This window comes from Limanda limanda, chromosome 4, assembly GCF_963576545.1.
Source record: "Limanda limanda chromosome 4, fLimLim1.1, whole genome shotgun sequence".
In the NCBI taxonomy this organism is placed as follows: Eukaryota; Metazoa; Chordata; class Actinopteri; order Pleuronectiformes; family Pleuronectidae; genus Limanda; species Limanda limanda.
In genome coordinates, this window is record NC_083639.1 from 8,082,955 (window position 1) to 8,099,859 (window position 16,905).

Here is a 16,905-nt window from a genome sequence, read left to right on the forward strand (position 1 = left end):
TGTGTTTGGCCAAGATAAATTATGCATCATGCAGTTCAAGTATGAACTTTAAATTTGTTGCTGCAGCCACTCAAAGCACATACCTCTGCTCAAGAGTCCCCTTAAATTCATTAAGCTGCAGAAAATTACACAATTATTTAGTTTCATAAATCATTCGCTATGAAAATTATGAAAATGTAAAGAACAAATACAATATCTCAAAATGGTAGAAGAGAGTATATTGAAATAAATATGCCTGGATCTGCACCAATATTCAAAAGTTCTTTCTTGGCCTTTGTCCCATTTTTTACCAAGTTTCATGGAATTCCCCTCAGTAGTTTTTGTGTAATCCTGCTGACAGACAGACAGACGGGCTGAAAACATAACCTCGTGACCACATTGGTGGTAAATGTAAGATCCATTTGATTGCACAGCACAAAGAAGCTTTATAATTCAGAGGACACCTTGTTAAATTCTCAAAATATACAATTTATTCAAAATATGTTAATGCAACCATCAATATATTCCAGTAATTACAAAATCAGTAGTTTGTCTCTTCTTTATAATCTTATCCTTTACAGACAGTGATGCTCGCAGTCAAACACAAGCTTTGATCTATTTACCATGAGAACACAGGATATGTTTTAACAGGTGAAAGTCCATTTCTGGCTAAAACTGATCAGGGTGTAGTTCAAAAAGTACACGTCAGTTGGATGGAACTTCACTCTCCAGGAAGCAGATCTGAGATCAGCAGCTGGAGCAGATGTGAGCTTTAGCTGACTCACAACAAAACAATGTCACAGCCGAGGGGAGAATAACTAAATTCTAACAATCTGTTCTTCCTCAATTTGAGTTGTAAAACAAAACCGCTTCCTGTGACATTAAAAACTGACCTTTACAGAATATCTGCACAACAACTTCCACCTACCAGACACTGAATGACAAGGAGGAGACACTTGCTGCTGGATACTGAGGAGGGATCTAGACAGTTTCATAGTTTTCCTCTAGACAACCAAATGTCTGTTAACACTGTTCATCCATGTGGGTAAGTTCTGTTCATGTAAACAGATAAGAGGGACACAAATACAAACTTATTTACAGACGTATTTGTATTCCATACAAATATTTGACACTGTACTGCTCATGTCTTGGGGATGAAGTCGTTGTAGAAATTCTGAGTAATCACATTTGAAGGGGTAGCTCATCTGAAACTATGATAACAGCCTTCCCTCCCTAAAGATTTCAAAATACCATGGAAGACTCTTTGGCACTGACAGGAAGATGAGACAGCATTTTATATGATGAAAGAATGAGTTCAACATTTAGGAAAAACTGCTTATTTGCTTTTTTTTTCGCTGATCAGGAGATCGGAAACATTTCTCATAATTCAGTGTTTAATATGAAGATGGAACCAGCAGTCTGTTAGCTTAGTATAAAGACTGGGATTAGTCATCCTGGCTCTGTGGAATAAATTATACACAATTCATATTGTGTATGCAAGCAGATAAAACACGATAATGTTTGCTTCAGGGTCTTAAAAAGTCAATAATCAGATACTTTAGGCCTAGATAGTCTTAAATATGTTGAAACATTATGTACAAGGTCTATCCGGATGTTTAGGCAGGTGTTAATTGTGTTAAAGTTCATTTATGGCGACTTCTGTCACAGTTTGAAATGTTTTCTTCTGGTTGCCTGCATAGTTGGTAATGTCGCCACATGTTGTAGTTCTATCTCATCAATTCAGATATTAAAACGCTGTGATAAAACTACAAAAAGACAAACGTAGAAATGATCACTGAACATCACGTTGAGTTTTTCTAGATTTGGCAACCTCACCTCATCTTCAATTATAGGGAAGTTATAAGCCCTACATTTAATTAATTATGGTCCTAACAGTCTTAAGTTTAACTTGGTGGCCTCTGCAGAAACTCAGATTCCTCAGAGCTGTTTCTTGGCCTGTCTTCTTGGAGTCTGCTGGCTGCCAAGAAATAGTCTGGCATATAAACACATTGTTTCATGGACAGATTAAGTAAACAAGATACGACTTGCTGATTAATGAGATTTTTAAGTGTTGGTGGGTGGATTTTGTTTTGGTTTAGCAAAGCCAGGCTACATGTTTTCTCCTGATTCCAGTCTTAGTGCAAAGTTAACCAGCTGCTAGCTGCTGCTACATCTCTGGCGTAAAAAGCACATGGGCATGAAATCCAAAGTCAAATAAGTTGTTTTCCCAAAAGGTGAATCTTTTCTCGTCCTGGTTTTTGGGCTGTAAATTGTATATTTTGTGTTTGTGAATCCATGTTAAAGAAGACCTGACATAAGACATCGCTACAAACCAAATCCAAGAGTGGACTCATGTTGAAACAACGTGTATCCTCAGAACAACTCATACTATACTTACAGTAATTCAGTACATAGCATTTACAGTTTCTGTTAATGAGACAAATACAGTGACTGGAAGAAGATAAAGCCACACAATGGCCACCAGGAGAAAAAAAACAACAAAACATAAAAACAAATAACACTGTTATTTGTAGTGACACAATTATGAATCTATCCCGGGCAGGATGGAGTTATTGTGTTTTTAATAACATACATGTAGCAGACAGTTGTCTTCACTTCATCTGTTTGAGTTTCCACGTCAGAAGGTGCTTGGCTGGACGGCTCTCCAGCTCCTCTCACTGTACATCGCATTCACACTCTCCACACACCAGCCACATAATAAATACACTCACTTTTAGAAACCATTATGTCTTTTTTTTTCCACTTTACATTAATATCATAAATAAAGAAAATTCAGTCATTTTCAACCAGGTTTGCTTAAATAATCTGTACGCGTGAGGATGAGCTGTCAGTTCAGAGGACGGTGAGGTGACGCGTAGTTGACAGAAAATAATGAACAGTTTCAAACGAGTGCAGAACGAGACTCTTTCCGGTTTTCTCTCGGCATAGAAGAACACTTCCTGAATAGTTAACACTGTTTATGGCATTCCTTCCCTTTACTTAATGCTGGCGGCATTTCAACATGGGGGACACTTCAGAGGAGGCGACTCATCTCTTTTTGCTACGTTTAGCTCTGTCCACACTCGTAATACGACCAATGGGACACGTGGACAGCTCCGGGTTTCCTGCACATCGCGAAAGTGACAAGAATGAGGCGTAAAAGCAGAACATTGTGGTTTGATGAAGGAAATTTGTTTAAATACAAGATAATCATCCATTTGTAGGCTACAATAAAAGCTCTTCTCCGTCTTCATCTGTGAGGATAGAACATGCAGTACCTAGAGATCGTCTCTACTCTTGTGATTTTAAAATTCATTTCCCTGGTGAAAAGCTTAAAAAAAACCTGTCCACACTTTGATTCACTTTGAGAAACAGCATCCTGCGCTCTTTCTATCCAATGGTTGGTTGGCATGTCCTGTATGAAAAGGAATTTTAATCCAAGTGACGTCTGGAGGAAAAGTCTTTTCCTCTTCTATGCTACAAGTGAAAGGTTTCTCCAGTTGTAGCGGGAGTCACGTGACCGGGAGAAACCCTCTCTCCGACCTTCTTCAGGCGGCTCATGTTCTCTGGAAGAAGTTTCAAAGAAGTAGAGGAACAGGACGTTAAAAGACAGGAACACTTTCACTTTCTTCCCTCCTTCCTTCAGCGCATTCCTAACTTTCATCCTCTTTGTGCAAACACGTCACTTGGCGGCGACGCTACGACACACAGCAGCACGTCCGCGCCTTCGGCTGCTCTTCCTCCATTGGCTGTTTCAGTTTGAGGAGGGGCGGGTCGCCGCTGGCCGGCGTGTAGTAAACAGCGCTGCCATTGGAGGAGACCAGTGGCATGCGGGGGTCCTCGGAACTGTTTTTGGCATCGGAGAAGGAGTCTGTGGAGCCGTTACCTAGGTGACCGTTAAACAAGGGGTGATTCAACAGTTTGGCGGCTGACCTCTGTTTCTTCAGCTCCGACAGAGTCTGAGCGCGCTCCTTCGGCCAGGCGTCCTCCTGGTTGGACTTGGAAGTGACGATCCCGCCGTTGTCAGACGATGGCGTGTTGCCATTGGACGGCGGCTGCGGCGGCACAGACGTTGTTGTGGAGATGAGGCCGTTCTGTCTGTTGCTGCTGTCTTTGAGGATGGTCGGCAGCTTGGGCTTGTCTGGCAGCTCCACAGCGACGACCGGTTTGACCTGCAGGGCATCAATAAGGATTACTTTAATTCCACTGTAAAGCTTCTCCTCTTTTAGAGAATTAAATACATGAAGCCAGAGGAGATCACATATCTCTTCCAAGCTGCCAACCTGTCAGGCTACAAAAAAAGAGATGGAAAGCCAATTAATTTGCTGCATTCCTTCCTTCAAATGGTTATTCAGTGAATCCCAGGAGTCCCACTGTGACATGACATTTACTTTTTTAGAGGATATTTCTGCAGTCTTGCCTCAGAATGTCTCTGACTCTACACGCCTACAATCTGCAGATTAGAGACATAAAGCTATAAATGTAGAAATCTGTCTGTCATTCAAGTTTTCTTGACAACAGCTCAACCTGTCAACTTCAAGCTTGACGAATGTGTTGCTGAGAAACTGAGGGAGAGCAGCGCTGAGTCAGGTTTTTTGGGATGAGTGGATGTCGAGGAAATTGAGGAACAGAGATTTTGACTTTTTTTTTAACCTGCACTATTTTAAATTGATCTTTTGTTTGGGTCTTCCAATATCTAGAAGGTATGTGGGCTCCAGGTGTTTAAAAGTGTAACAAACGTTTAATTGGTTACCTAATTCTAAAAAAACTATCAAAAAGAATATTTAAAAACATACATGAACAACTTGGATATTCTCCTGACTCGACTCCTTCTCCTTCTCGTGGTTCTCCTCCCTCCCTCCCCTCCACACGATGGCCTCAGTCTCGTACTCCTTACGACATAAGTTGTGTCTGTCGGACAGGCTGGCTCGCCGAACCACTTTCCTGAAGACACGGGTAGAAGTCACAGTGAGAGGAGAAGAAACACACCAGCAAATACAGAATGAATAATATTCTCTTAACCCAAATCAAATGTGATTAAACTTTTTTTAGCGTCTCACTAAATCCTTTAATGCAGCTCTTTAATCACAAGGTTAAGAGGAGGCTTGATCCGTTTATCCATCATGTCTCTTTCCAAACCTTACCAGCAGATGTCAGCACTTACCCACGGCTGCCTGCGCTGGACGTGCGCCTGCACAGTGAGGTCTTGTGTTTGAGCTGCGACTTCATGATGATGTCGTGTTTGTGTTTGAGATCCAGCAGGATGGCTCGGAACTCCTCGTCCTCACACAGGTCTTTAAGAGACACGGACAGAACAGCGTTAGAGTTATCAGCGCCTTTGTGTTTGACAGGATAACTGCTGTACTCAATGATGCTACTTATATTATATACTTTCAAAATATAATAGATTTATTCTGCAAAGAATGTAAAAACTGACATTGAAAAAATCGATAAATATGTGTTTTTTTTCTCGTTTTCCCTTTAACAAGATCTAAATCAGCATCTGGTGGTAAATACCCCCTGATATTGATTCAACAACTTTTAAGCAATACCCCGCTAAGATGAGACATTTGTTTTCATAACCCCCCACCGGGCGTGTTGACAGGGAGTGATGAGGTGTAAATATACCGATGGGGGTCTCCTCTAGGAAGGTCTTGGCATTGAGGCTGGCTCCGTGAGACACCAACAGCTCTGCCACATGCATCTGGATGCACAGCAACAGCAGACAATTACATCAATGGAGTGCTTGTGCTGATCAGTTTCCTGTTTCCTGTTGTGTTTACCTTACCTGACCCCAGCACGCTGCAGCATGGAGAGGCTGCCATCCGTCCGAGTCCCTCAGGTCCATGCGAGCGCCCCCCTCCAGCAGCAGCTCTGCAGCCTGGACGTAGCCATTAGCTGCTGTGATGTGGAGCTGCGAGAGCAGAGGAGGAGCAACGATCACATCAGTCAATTTGCTTTGTGCATAAAATACAATGTGAGGTTTCAAACGTTATGTTAACATGTCCCCCTTGTGCCGTTTATATGATAAAATCCATATTTTGGGGGAAATGAGCAGTGGACACCAGGGCTGAGTATTTCCACCTCAGCAGTCCAGTTAACAAATGTCTGTCTGAAAGAAGCAGAGCCTATATTGGTAATTTAGTGTGTAGATGTCATATCTTAAGTCATTGCCACTGTGAACAAACACTGTGTGGCGTCTTCCTGTTGTTTTATTGGTGAGAAGTTCCGAGCTGACAGCCTGCCCTCAATTAGGCAAAGTCAAACTTATTGCCATGGAAATAGAGGAAATAATTAATTGAATGAAACCTAAAATATCGAAAGATGCCACTTCACTGCCTGATTAATATTCGTGTAGTTTCTTTACCCAAGTAAAACCTACTCTCAATTTGGAAATGTCCTAATATTTGACAAGGAAATCAGGAGAAAAATAAAAATGACACCCCAAAATATTAAAAAGGCTCCACTTCACAACCTGATTTACATAATTGTGAAGATGCATGAAAGAATATCCACATAGTTTTAGTCTCTTTAAAAAGATGGACATCGTCCTGATGAACTAACAAAAACTTGGTTTAATGTTTTAATCATAAGACAAATATTGACGTTTTATCTGTTTTAAAACATATTTGTCTTTGACTGTATTGTCTTCTGGGTTCTTTGTGCTTTTTGTTATCCTGTGAATCTGTGACACCTCCACACAGAGCAGGTGATCATCTCATCTGAGCCACTGATGAATCCAGATGATTTCTCACACAGAGACAGTAACTTTGTCAGTAACCTGAGACCTCACTCATCCTCAGGCTGGTGAGGACAGATAACATCATGTTATGGAAACGAGTGGTCGAAATAAGAGTTGAACGATTTCTGTCCCTGAAGAGGACTGAGTCTCTGAATGTGAACATGATGCATTATTCTGTATTATTATCATTTGTGTTACACATGAAACTGTTACTGACGAGAGAGAGAGAGAGAGAGAGAGAGAGAGAGAGAGAGAGAGAGACAGACAGACAGACAGACAGACAGACAGACAGACAGACAGACAGACAGACAGAGAGAGAGAGAGAGAGGGGGGGAGGGAGAGGGAGAGGGAGAGGAGAGAGAGAGAGAGAGAGAGAGAGAGAGAGAGAGAGAGAGAGAGAGAGAGAGAGAGAAGAGCTCAGAAAATGACTCCCAACTTTATTGATCTTGCAGATATTAGGATGTACTGTATCCGATTGAGTAAAATCCCAGTCTTGTGCTCTGCAGGGGTTCAGACACATGCGCTCGATATGAAACTGCATCATTTTGAACAACTCGCCTAAATAAAAGCTTCTACAGAAGCAAGTAGAGAGAAAGAGGCGGAGGGATAATAACAGAGAACAAATTCGTTCATGGCAAAAAAAACGCTAAAGACGCAAGATTTTACCAATTCAGATGTAAGTATTTTCAGTTAAAGCTGTATATTTTACAAATGTTTCCAATGTTTAAAATCCACATTACACATATTTACAGCGAAGCTTGCAGCAGATTAAAGAAGCAGAATGTGAAAAGCTGAATCCACAGCACATCAGTTACTTTACAGGCTTCCTGATCTCTGAGCACCTGTCATGTTCAAGGGGATTAGATTTACTATACATTTATCTGAGCTGCTACAATAATAAAAAATCTTGATGTTGAGTTTAATCAGCTGTGTGAGGTTCTACCCTTTGTTGTCTGGTGCTGAGGAAGACTGCTTCAGGAGAGGGACATAGACTGACTTGTGTTCTTTCTAATGGGAACATGAATATTGAGACATTTCCTGGAAACCAACAACGTCAACATCAGAGTGTCATCAGAGGAGATGTCAACGATCACCAAAGTCATTGTTGAGATATTTCTGTCTGAACCGCTCTCCCATAATCTCAAATAGCAAAAATCACAAGCCCCATAATGTCTGCAGCTTTTCTCTGTGTTGACAGTTGTTTCCTCAGAGCATTTCAGTTTCCTCACACAATATCACTGAGAACCCAGCATGCAACCTGGCTCCTGCCCTCAACATGCTGGGATGGGCTCTGTCTCATTCTTCTCTACTTTTTGCCCACGATGTTAAGACATGCAGGTGAACCGGAATCATTCAGAGGTGCGTGTGTGTTTGTGAGTGCGTGTGCGTGTTAAAGCTCTGTACACCTGCTGAGGTTCTGCCTGAATCTTGTTCAATACAAAGTTCTTCCAAGGTTGTCAACAGTATAAACTGCATGCAGAAGTTCAAGATACTGAACCTCTAAATGGCCCCTCATAGATGTTGAATACACTAACTGTTAGTCGCTTTGGATAAAAGCGTCTGCCAAATGACATGTAATGTAAAAATACATTTTTAGAAAGAACTGCACAAACCACATCTATAAATAATATATAAAAAAAATCTATATGAAAAAACAAGAATTGTGGTTTTATGTTGCATTTCCAGTTTAATTTTAAATGCATCATGTGAAGCTTTTTGATTTTCTTGAACCACATTGTCAAATCAATTCTGCCAACCAAGAAGCATCTTTCCAAGATTGCTTTCTCTACATGAAATAATTTGTTTTTCATTTAACTTTAGAGGGAGGGTTTGGTGCGTGCAGTGTTTTTTTTGTCCGATTTTTCAATAACGTGTGTTTGTCTTCCTCACGAGTGACGTTTTCACTCGTGTCCGCTTGTGTGTTTTTTTGCAGGATTACGTATAAACCACTGGACAAATTTCCATGGGAGGATTTGTTAAGGGTCAGGGAAGAACCCATTAAATCTGGAAGTGGGTCTTGATCAGGGGGTGGATCCGGGATTTATTTCTTTAATATTGCCCTTTTTGACATTTTTACCGTGCTCCTGAGGAGTAATTCATGGATCTTGATTAAAAGAACATGAACTGATATCTATGAGTGTGTGACATTTGGTGCAGCTTTGTTGCGGCTTGGCAGAGTGTGTGCTCTACTGAGTGCCGTTCTAGTTTTGTATTTGCCGTCTCATCAATAGTTTATCAGCTCGACAAACTAAACTTTCCTCCTCAGTGAATATTCTGCCTCTCCCTTCAGGTTTTGAACGACCCGCCCAGATAAAACCGATTGTTCCTGCACGTTAAAATAAGGACACAACATGTCTGCCGCTGGAAAACAAAAGATCAACCTTGCGTAACTTCCTACCAGTCGCTGGTCTCTTCCTCTGGGTCTGTGCCGGCGATTTTAATAAAGCATGCTCCAGTTTGCTTCATCATGCTCGAATGAAGATTAACAGGACGCAGAACGCAGGGGGACAAGCAGCTCGATCAGACAATCTGTGGTAAGACTTTAAAGATTAACAGGGTTATTTTGGGCTACTACTATGTAATGTCCCCTGGCTATTTTCACCCAGCGATCTGTCACTGTGTTGCCGTTAGCGACGGTAAATCCCTGATACACATTATAGACTTCATTAAGTCGTCTGGTATCACACGCTCCACTCCTGTACGTCTGAACAAAACCCATTTAGTGATCACTGTGTTAGATGCACCTCCCCACTAATAGATACCTTGAATTGTTTCCACACAGAGGAAAGTGCCAGTGAGTCACTTTATACCTTCTCCTCTCTCAGGCATTTGACGCAGCCTTTAAAAATGAAATGAACGTGTTAGATTTGCTCATGTTTAATGACCTTACTTCACAGTTAATCACGCACTGGATGGCGAGTTGGCTGGAAAGGCCCAAAGGATGAAGTGATGCATATTTCAAGTCTTACGTTTCCTTGATATTTATCAGGTCGGACCTCGAAATTGATCAAACTTTTGAGATTTATTTGTCTTAGTTGTGGCATAAAAGGTGAGAATCAGGCAAACAAACAGGATATTAATGACTAAAAGTTAAAGTATTTATTCTTCATTATCTTCTCATGATTATTATCCACAAGTCAACACGTCCTCTCCAAAGTTTGCTGGTTGCACGTCTATAATCACATGCTTTTTTCTTTTAAACTGCTGTGTTGTATAATAACTTTTATAGTAAATACTTTTAATAAATGTCGGATATATTTCTCTTGTGTTGTTCTTCCATATAATCCGGTGTAATGAAATGATTCCAAGGGACACATATGAATATTTTATATCTTGTCGAGCATCCTTGGCTGAGAAGTAAAATTTGGGATCCTCTGCTTTAATTAGTATTAATTATTTACACAGTTAAACTAAATGATGTAGAACTGTTGTTTTATTCACCTGTAAACCAACAGTTACTGTTTATTCAATCTAGATTCATCTCACTGCTTTTCTGCTGGGAATGCAAATAGACCAGCTTCACTATATTTTTATACTTATTTGTTAATTCCTAAAATGACCGCGTTTGAAGCCTTTTATATTTCACTTCCAATTGAATCATTTCTTATTAGTAGAATTTGAATTTGTGCTCGTTTGTTCCGCCCCTGAGAGGATTGTGTTTCACTTCAAACAGCAACGATCACCTCATTCACTCCACTGATATGAACACAAAGTCATTTTCTAATCTGCTCTTGCATCAGTTTATTCAAGTTCCGTGGTGAAATTGAGCTTTTATGATTCTCGCACACTCCTCATCTCTGTTTTATTGTAAATATTTATTACCACAGGTTTACTCTGAACGTGTATGCAAATGATGGCTGCTGGTGTTCAGAGTTTATGAGCAGATCAGTTTTATACCTGCGGAGCATTTTGAAGTCAAACAGCTGATTTGCCTTCAAGAAGATTATAATGAGTTTCTAAACGCCTGATTAACTTTAAAGCCTGATGAGTCAGTGTTGCAGAGCACATCACATTTAAAAAGGTGAATCTGTAATAAAGATGCTCCTTTGAAAATGTACAGAGCATTTCTTTTTCTCCTCTCACTGCAGAACTGTGACGATCAGAGAGGAGTGATGTGTCTCTGCTGCACTTTCCCAGAAACCACCACACCTCCTGTAACAGCTCACTTTCTTTCAGAGGCGCAATCTTCTGGTTTGGAGGAAACTCGGACAGAGTCAAGGCCAATTCTCTGAGCTATTTGAGTGTCTGACAAGCAGCTCTGAGGGAGAACACTGTTTGATGTCTGGATTTAAACTGCAGAGTCAAAACCACTTTCATTTCTTCTCAAGTGCCAAAGCAGCCGCAGTGTTGTCCAAAAACCGGGACCTTTTTAACCACTCAACAGAGCTGCCCGAAACTCTGAGTGGGTTTGACAAGGAGGGTCTCACCAGTGTGGCTCCCTGAGAGTCCTGCTGGTTGACCTCCTCTCCCACTCGCACCAGCTCCTGGATGTCTCCCAGCATCTTCCTCTCGGTTGACGCCCGTGTCTCGTTGATCATCTCCTGGGTGATGCCTGTCAGTCGAACACACAGGAATAAGAGTGTTAGTCACTGCTGGAGGGGACAGTTCCTGATCTGAGCTGATCTGAACGTGGAGGGTTGAGCAGGACCTCAGTCATGACAGAGCAGGGACAAAACACAAGACATGATGTACATAATGCTAACTTAGTGAATGTTGTACAAAGACAGTTTCATTTTCTGGATTTTAAGATACACTGGAACCTGACACAGCTTTTTCTTGTGTGGCATCAATCTAGAAAAAAAACAACGTGGGTTAAAGGTTTTTGAAGCATTTGGAATAAAGTAGAAATAAATTAATGTTCGTGGTAAGAAGGTTGTCTGTGATAAACTTGCAACCTGTCCGAGGTGTACCTTGCCTCTCTTCCAATGTCTGCTGGGACAGATCCAGAGGAACAGCAGTATACATAATGGATGGATCCTGGATGGGCTATTTTGTCTTAGTTGCAACAGTATTTTACTAACATTTGGGCCTCTTCCATCTTTCGGCAAACTTTTATGTTGTTAAATCTCAGGTGATTCTGTCTCAACTGCAATAAAAATGTCTCCTGTAATCAATCGCTCTGCTGCCAGGTCGGACTCAGTGCTGTGATTCACACACTACTGTGAAAAGCTCCACCTTCCATGGCTCAGCAGAAACGTACAGAACAGTTCAGCAAATGTAAAGAAACGGCAAATTAACAACAATGAAAAGAGTCTGTCAGTCAGAACTGTTAGAAGGAGGAATTAGATCTATGAGTTTTAGAACTACGCTAAATTAGCTTTAATGTTGTGGTTGTCAATAAAATTCCTTTGTTAAAAAATCGAAAACAAACCATTTTGCTTTATTTCTGCGCTGGAAAAGGTTAACGGCCCTTCAAATTAGAGCAGCCGGAGTAGAACAGTGGAAAGCATCCCTTGTAGTTTCCTGCATCTCGGCTTGTTCGGCCTCATTAACTGTCTAAACACTTACAGCTATTCAATTTAACATAAGCAGATATGTTATGACTGGACAGAATCTAGTCATTGTGCATGTTTAAATTAGTTTTAAACCAATCGGTCACACAAGATCTGTAGACGGATAAATGAGATCATGTTGCCCACGGTGACGTGTGTTAATGAGTTGATTTGTTATTCAAAACTAGATAATGAACCTCATTTCAATACAGATATTAAACTGAGTGACCAGAAAAAGAGTTTTGCAAATAACCTTAAAATGTGATTATTAAAATTGTTGTCGTATAATTTCTAGTAAGTAATTTCAGCTCTGAATCTGAATCAATTTTAATTTGTCTTATCACATTTACCCTCCCCACCATTATTGTTTGAATACAATATCCATCCAACCACTAAACCCTGGACCATTACAGCCCCAAGTTACACAGTGACAAACAACCACCTCACTCCGGTCAGTCTGTGGGAGGAGGCCGGAGCAGCCGGAGAAAACTTCTGCAAACACAGGGAGACGATACAAACTCATAGAAAGGCCCTGTCCAAAATGGGATTCAAACCTTTTTCGCTGTGAGCCAACAGTGCAAACCACTCCTCCACCGTGCCGCCCTGAATATAAGACAGATAATATGCAGCCACTTGTTCTGACTCTTTTACTTTCTCAACTTTCTTTCACCAGTTCTATTCCAGGTGGATATTTTCCCCTCATCACTGCAGCTAATCAAGGATGAATGGGGCTCTACAGGGAAGGATCAAGGAAGAGGCAGATCAGTCGATGCCGCATATCAAGTAATGTGTGTGTGTGTGCGTGTGCGTGTGTGTGCGTGTGAAGGAAAGAGAGAAAGACCATGTGCTCATCCCTGGTGTGTGTCTGTGGAGAGAACTCTTATCCAGCAGTACAGGGCTGGGAACATTACGGGAGCAATTAGCGGCGCCGCTCTCTCTTTGATCAGCTTAATAATCATTCTTCTCACCTACTGTAGCGCTATCTGCATTCTGCGGCTCCACAGATCCTATTGTAAACCCAGAACCTCATTTTCCAGCGTCTGCTCCCTACGTCTCTCTCTCTCACTCTCTGTGTGCAGGTTTCCAATATTGTCTCTCCTCCAGGATGGTTGTTTTTCATGTGTCCCATTTACAATGAAAATTGTATTCATGAACCCTGTACTTCTTTACAACACCCTGCGTTTCACAACAGGGATTTCCTGATCTTTAGGTGTCCACAACTGAGCATTCATCACCAGCACCACCTTGCTTCACTCACACGTTTCCCTGCTGTCTGTCATGAGGCAGCTCCCTCTGTGGGATTTATTGTTAGATTGACGAAGGAAAGTTTCAGTAGTTGCAAGTAGTTGTAGTTGTTAATGTCCAATTGCAAAACCAATACAAGTAAAATATTAGTGATACTGGTCATTATGGTCATTAGTTATATATTAAAACAAATTATTTCCTAGATGTTGTAACTGCGGCTTGAATTTTTACAGTTTAACCACAAACTTACTGCAAAATTAGTATAAATAAAAAGAAAACACAAATACAATGGAATATTTAGAGCTTGATTTAAGAAAATAAACATAAATCTTTATGTCAACATTAATGCACCTTTTTTCTGCATTGTGTGAAAATCAAGTGTTTTCATAAACAGCGATACCGATGTCTGATCTGTGAACGGCTCATGTCGCCATATTTGAATCAACCTACAGATAAATGTTTCTATTCAATATGGTTGTTTTACTGGAGTCTGTGTTAACCCGCTGTATAATAAAGAATAGTCAATTTTTTTACAGTAGCTTTTCATGTACTGTGCTATCAAAATCTTTTCATCCGACTCTGAGCCAGAACGCGAATAAGTGTCATGTTCCAAATTGCTGAACTGTTCCTTTTAAACTCTCCATAATTTAGCAGCCAACCTTGGCATTGGTTCTGTAATGCTTCTCTAAACACAAAACCTCTGCTACTACAGATTTGAATGCCTTGTTGCCAACTGAGTGTTCACACACACACACACATGCACCAACACACATGCACACACGCCTGTAGGTCTGCTGATTGATTGGAAAACAAAAAAACTCCATGTTAAAAGGTCTGAATGTAAATAAATCCGTCTGTCACCATGGCTCTTTATCTCATTGTTTGATTCTATCACAAACATCAGAACCAGTGATATCCGCTCCTCTCTCACTGAACAGACTTGTGTTTATGTGCATGTCAGCCCCGATCTCCTCGAACTGTCTGTCAGTCGTGTCACTCAGACAAACTGTGCCGACTGCGGCTGTTTACAGTGACACAGCAGGAATATACAGCTGAGTAATTTGCATCCCGTCAGGAGAGAGAGAGCACTTTGAATATCTCAGGTGTCAATCCTGTAACTGTGCGAGACACTGAGGTCACCACCCTGCTGACATCTCCCTCAGAAGTCTGCTCCTGGAGAAGCTACAAAGAAGAAACTCTACATTGTATATGACAAATGAGAAAAGTGTTTGTGAGTCAAGGATAATTGTGTGATATTCACCTTCAGCTAGATCCTTCTACTAAACATCAATCATCCCATCATGTCTAATTCTAACAGGGCACAGCAGATCCAGCCAGCTTTGATTTCTTCAAATGTGAAGCAGCTCAGACAAAATTGATCTTCTTACACAATAAAACCGATAACACCAAAATAAAAGGAACTGGATTAAACTGTGTTTATCTGATCACACCAGGAAAAAAAACACTTAAATAATCCTAACAGCTTAAGTCTATAACCACAAATATGGCATTTGTACAACACATATCTTTTCCTCCAATGAGACAATTGTCTGCTTTATAACAGCTCGACAGGAACATAACAGGCCAATCATGTTGCTGCCTTTGTGCACAGTTGAGATACGAAAAATGGTTTTAACAGGTCAGACATAACACGGAGGCTTGAGTCGACTTGCAGTGGTTGCAGGTTCGATTCTGACCCGGCCTTAAAATATCTGAGGTAAGTGTACGTATGGTTTTTCTTGGTTTACTGTAACATGAAGTAGCATGGTTAGCATTTTCCTCAGTGCTGTGTTTGCTGACGATGGACTGGGCTGCTTAAGTAGAGAAAAGAATGTTTTAAAACGTTTTGGGTGCAAAGTCACCAAATGATTTAAAATGTTTTCATCCTATTTTACTGGTGATTGTGTATAATCACTTTTTTTTACACAGTGACTATTGAAAGTGAAGTTATGGCTCACTCCCCATTCATTTAGATAGAAGTCCTGGCATGGCCAATATGGCTGCAGAATGATGACACCTGCCACCTCTGATTGTAGCTTTTTCCATTTATTCTGTCTGATCTGCAGACTAATCAGTTCCCAAAAGATTCTGTCAACTGTGTGTGTAGTTCTGCTTCTATTCAAACAACCTAACTCTACCTCTGTTGGCCATGGACGTCTCGATGATGTCCAGGGTTGGGTCATCTTCACACAGATCGTACGGCATGTTCCCATCAGAGTTGACCGCCAGCAGGTCTGCACCGCTGCGGAAAACAACCAGGCAAATGATTAATAACAATAATTTAATAAATGTACAGTATCCATGAATATAGGAGGGAAAGTTGTTTCATATGGGAAACTGAACACACAATCATCTGAGATCCAGAGACGCTCGAAAAGGAGGACAAGTAACTGACAAGCTTAATCTAATTTTGTGAGGTTTTTCAGCTATTTTCCCAAAGCCTGTTTATATCAGCAGTGTGTTCATCCATCATAGTAAAACAGTGTTTTGTATTCTCATCGGTCCTGACAGCCAAAAACTGCTGAAAACCGCTGATCTATAACTCAAGAGTCCTGGAAACGACAAAATAAATCTGAGCGTGCACTTACTGATGATGCTTATTAAATTCCCAGAGTCCAGAACAAGTTGATCTGCATCATTCAGCTGTTTTTGGAATCTTTCATCACTTCACTGTGGATAATGAGTCCAAGTGATATGATGAGTGGTTTGACAACTTCTGAGTGTCAACAGATGGCAGCAGTGTGTCTGTATGTGTGTGTGGGTGTGTGTGTGTGTGGGTGTGTGTGTGTGTGTGTGTATATTGTTTCATGTTCCTGCACATATCCTCTGATTCAGCTCTGCATTTACACATGCAGCAGACACAATAAGAGGTGTGTTCACATACAGCATATTAATTTGTATGATCTGTTCGTGCCTCTTTGAGTGTGTCACCATCACAACAGATAAACCGTTAACATTGTGTGAGATCACATCTGTACTGATTGCATATGTGCAGCCGGGTCGTATATATAGAGGACCCTGGCTCTGGAAAACCTCAGTCAGTGTTATTAAATCTCGAATACATTTGCATAGCAGGGACAACTAATAACAACCATTTGTAAATCATTACCTCCCCTTTGGCTGAGAGATACCGGTAATTCAATATTATTGTTCATTAACTTTTCCTGGAATCGCATCATGACATAATCATCTCATGTTATTGTTGTACTGAACTCAGTCTAAATTAAGGATCCTGAGCAAACTGTAATTACAATTTGACCACATGAGTGACTGAAGCACATCAAAATGCTGTCGTACGAACGGTATTTAAAAACTGGATGAATATGCCTTCATATAATTATAACTACATCTTCCAGCCTTGAAATAACATTTCACACAGGTGGGAACAAAATGGAGTCTCTTTAAATGACTACTGCTATTAATGTGTGCATTTCTTTACTGCATCAC

At 40.8% G+C, this 16,905-nt stretch overlaps 1 protein-coding gene across 1 annotated transcript in view; it reads right to left on the bottom strand.

The window, feature by feature from the left end:
• Positions 1 to 450: 450 nt before the first annotated feature.
• Positions 451 to 16,905, bottom strand: part of ppp1r16b (protein phosphatase 1, regulatory subunit 16B) — a 75,458-nt gene continuing 59,003 nt past the window's right edge. Inside the window, exons 5-11 of the mRNA XM_061070055.1 lie at positions 15,597 to 15,700; positions 11,149 to 11,273; positions 5,768 to 5,893; positions 5,608 to 5,683; positions 5,144 to 5,273; positions 4,776 to 4,923; positions 451 to 4,151 (exon numbers count right to left, since the gene is read on the bottom strand). Of these exons, the coding sequence (XP_060926038.1) occupies positions 3,678 to 4,151; positions 4,776 to 4,923; positions 5,144 to 5,273; positions 5,608 to 5,683; positions 5,768 to 5,893; positions 11,149 to 11,273; positions 15,597 to 15,700 (1,183 nt within the window). The 3' untranslated portion in view covers positions 451 to 3,677. The remainder of the gene's footprint in view (positions 4,152 to 4,775; positions 4,924 to 5,143; positions 5,274 to 5,607; positions 5,684 to 5,767; positions 5,894 to 11,148; positions 11,274 to 15,596; positions 15,701 to 16,905) is intronic.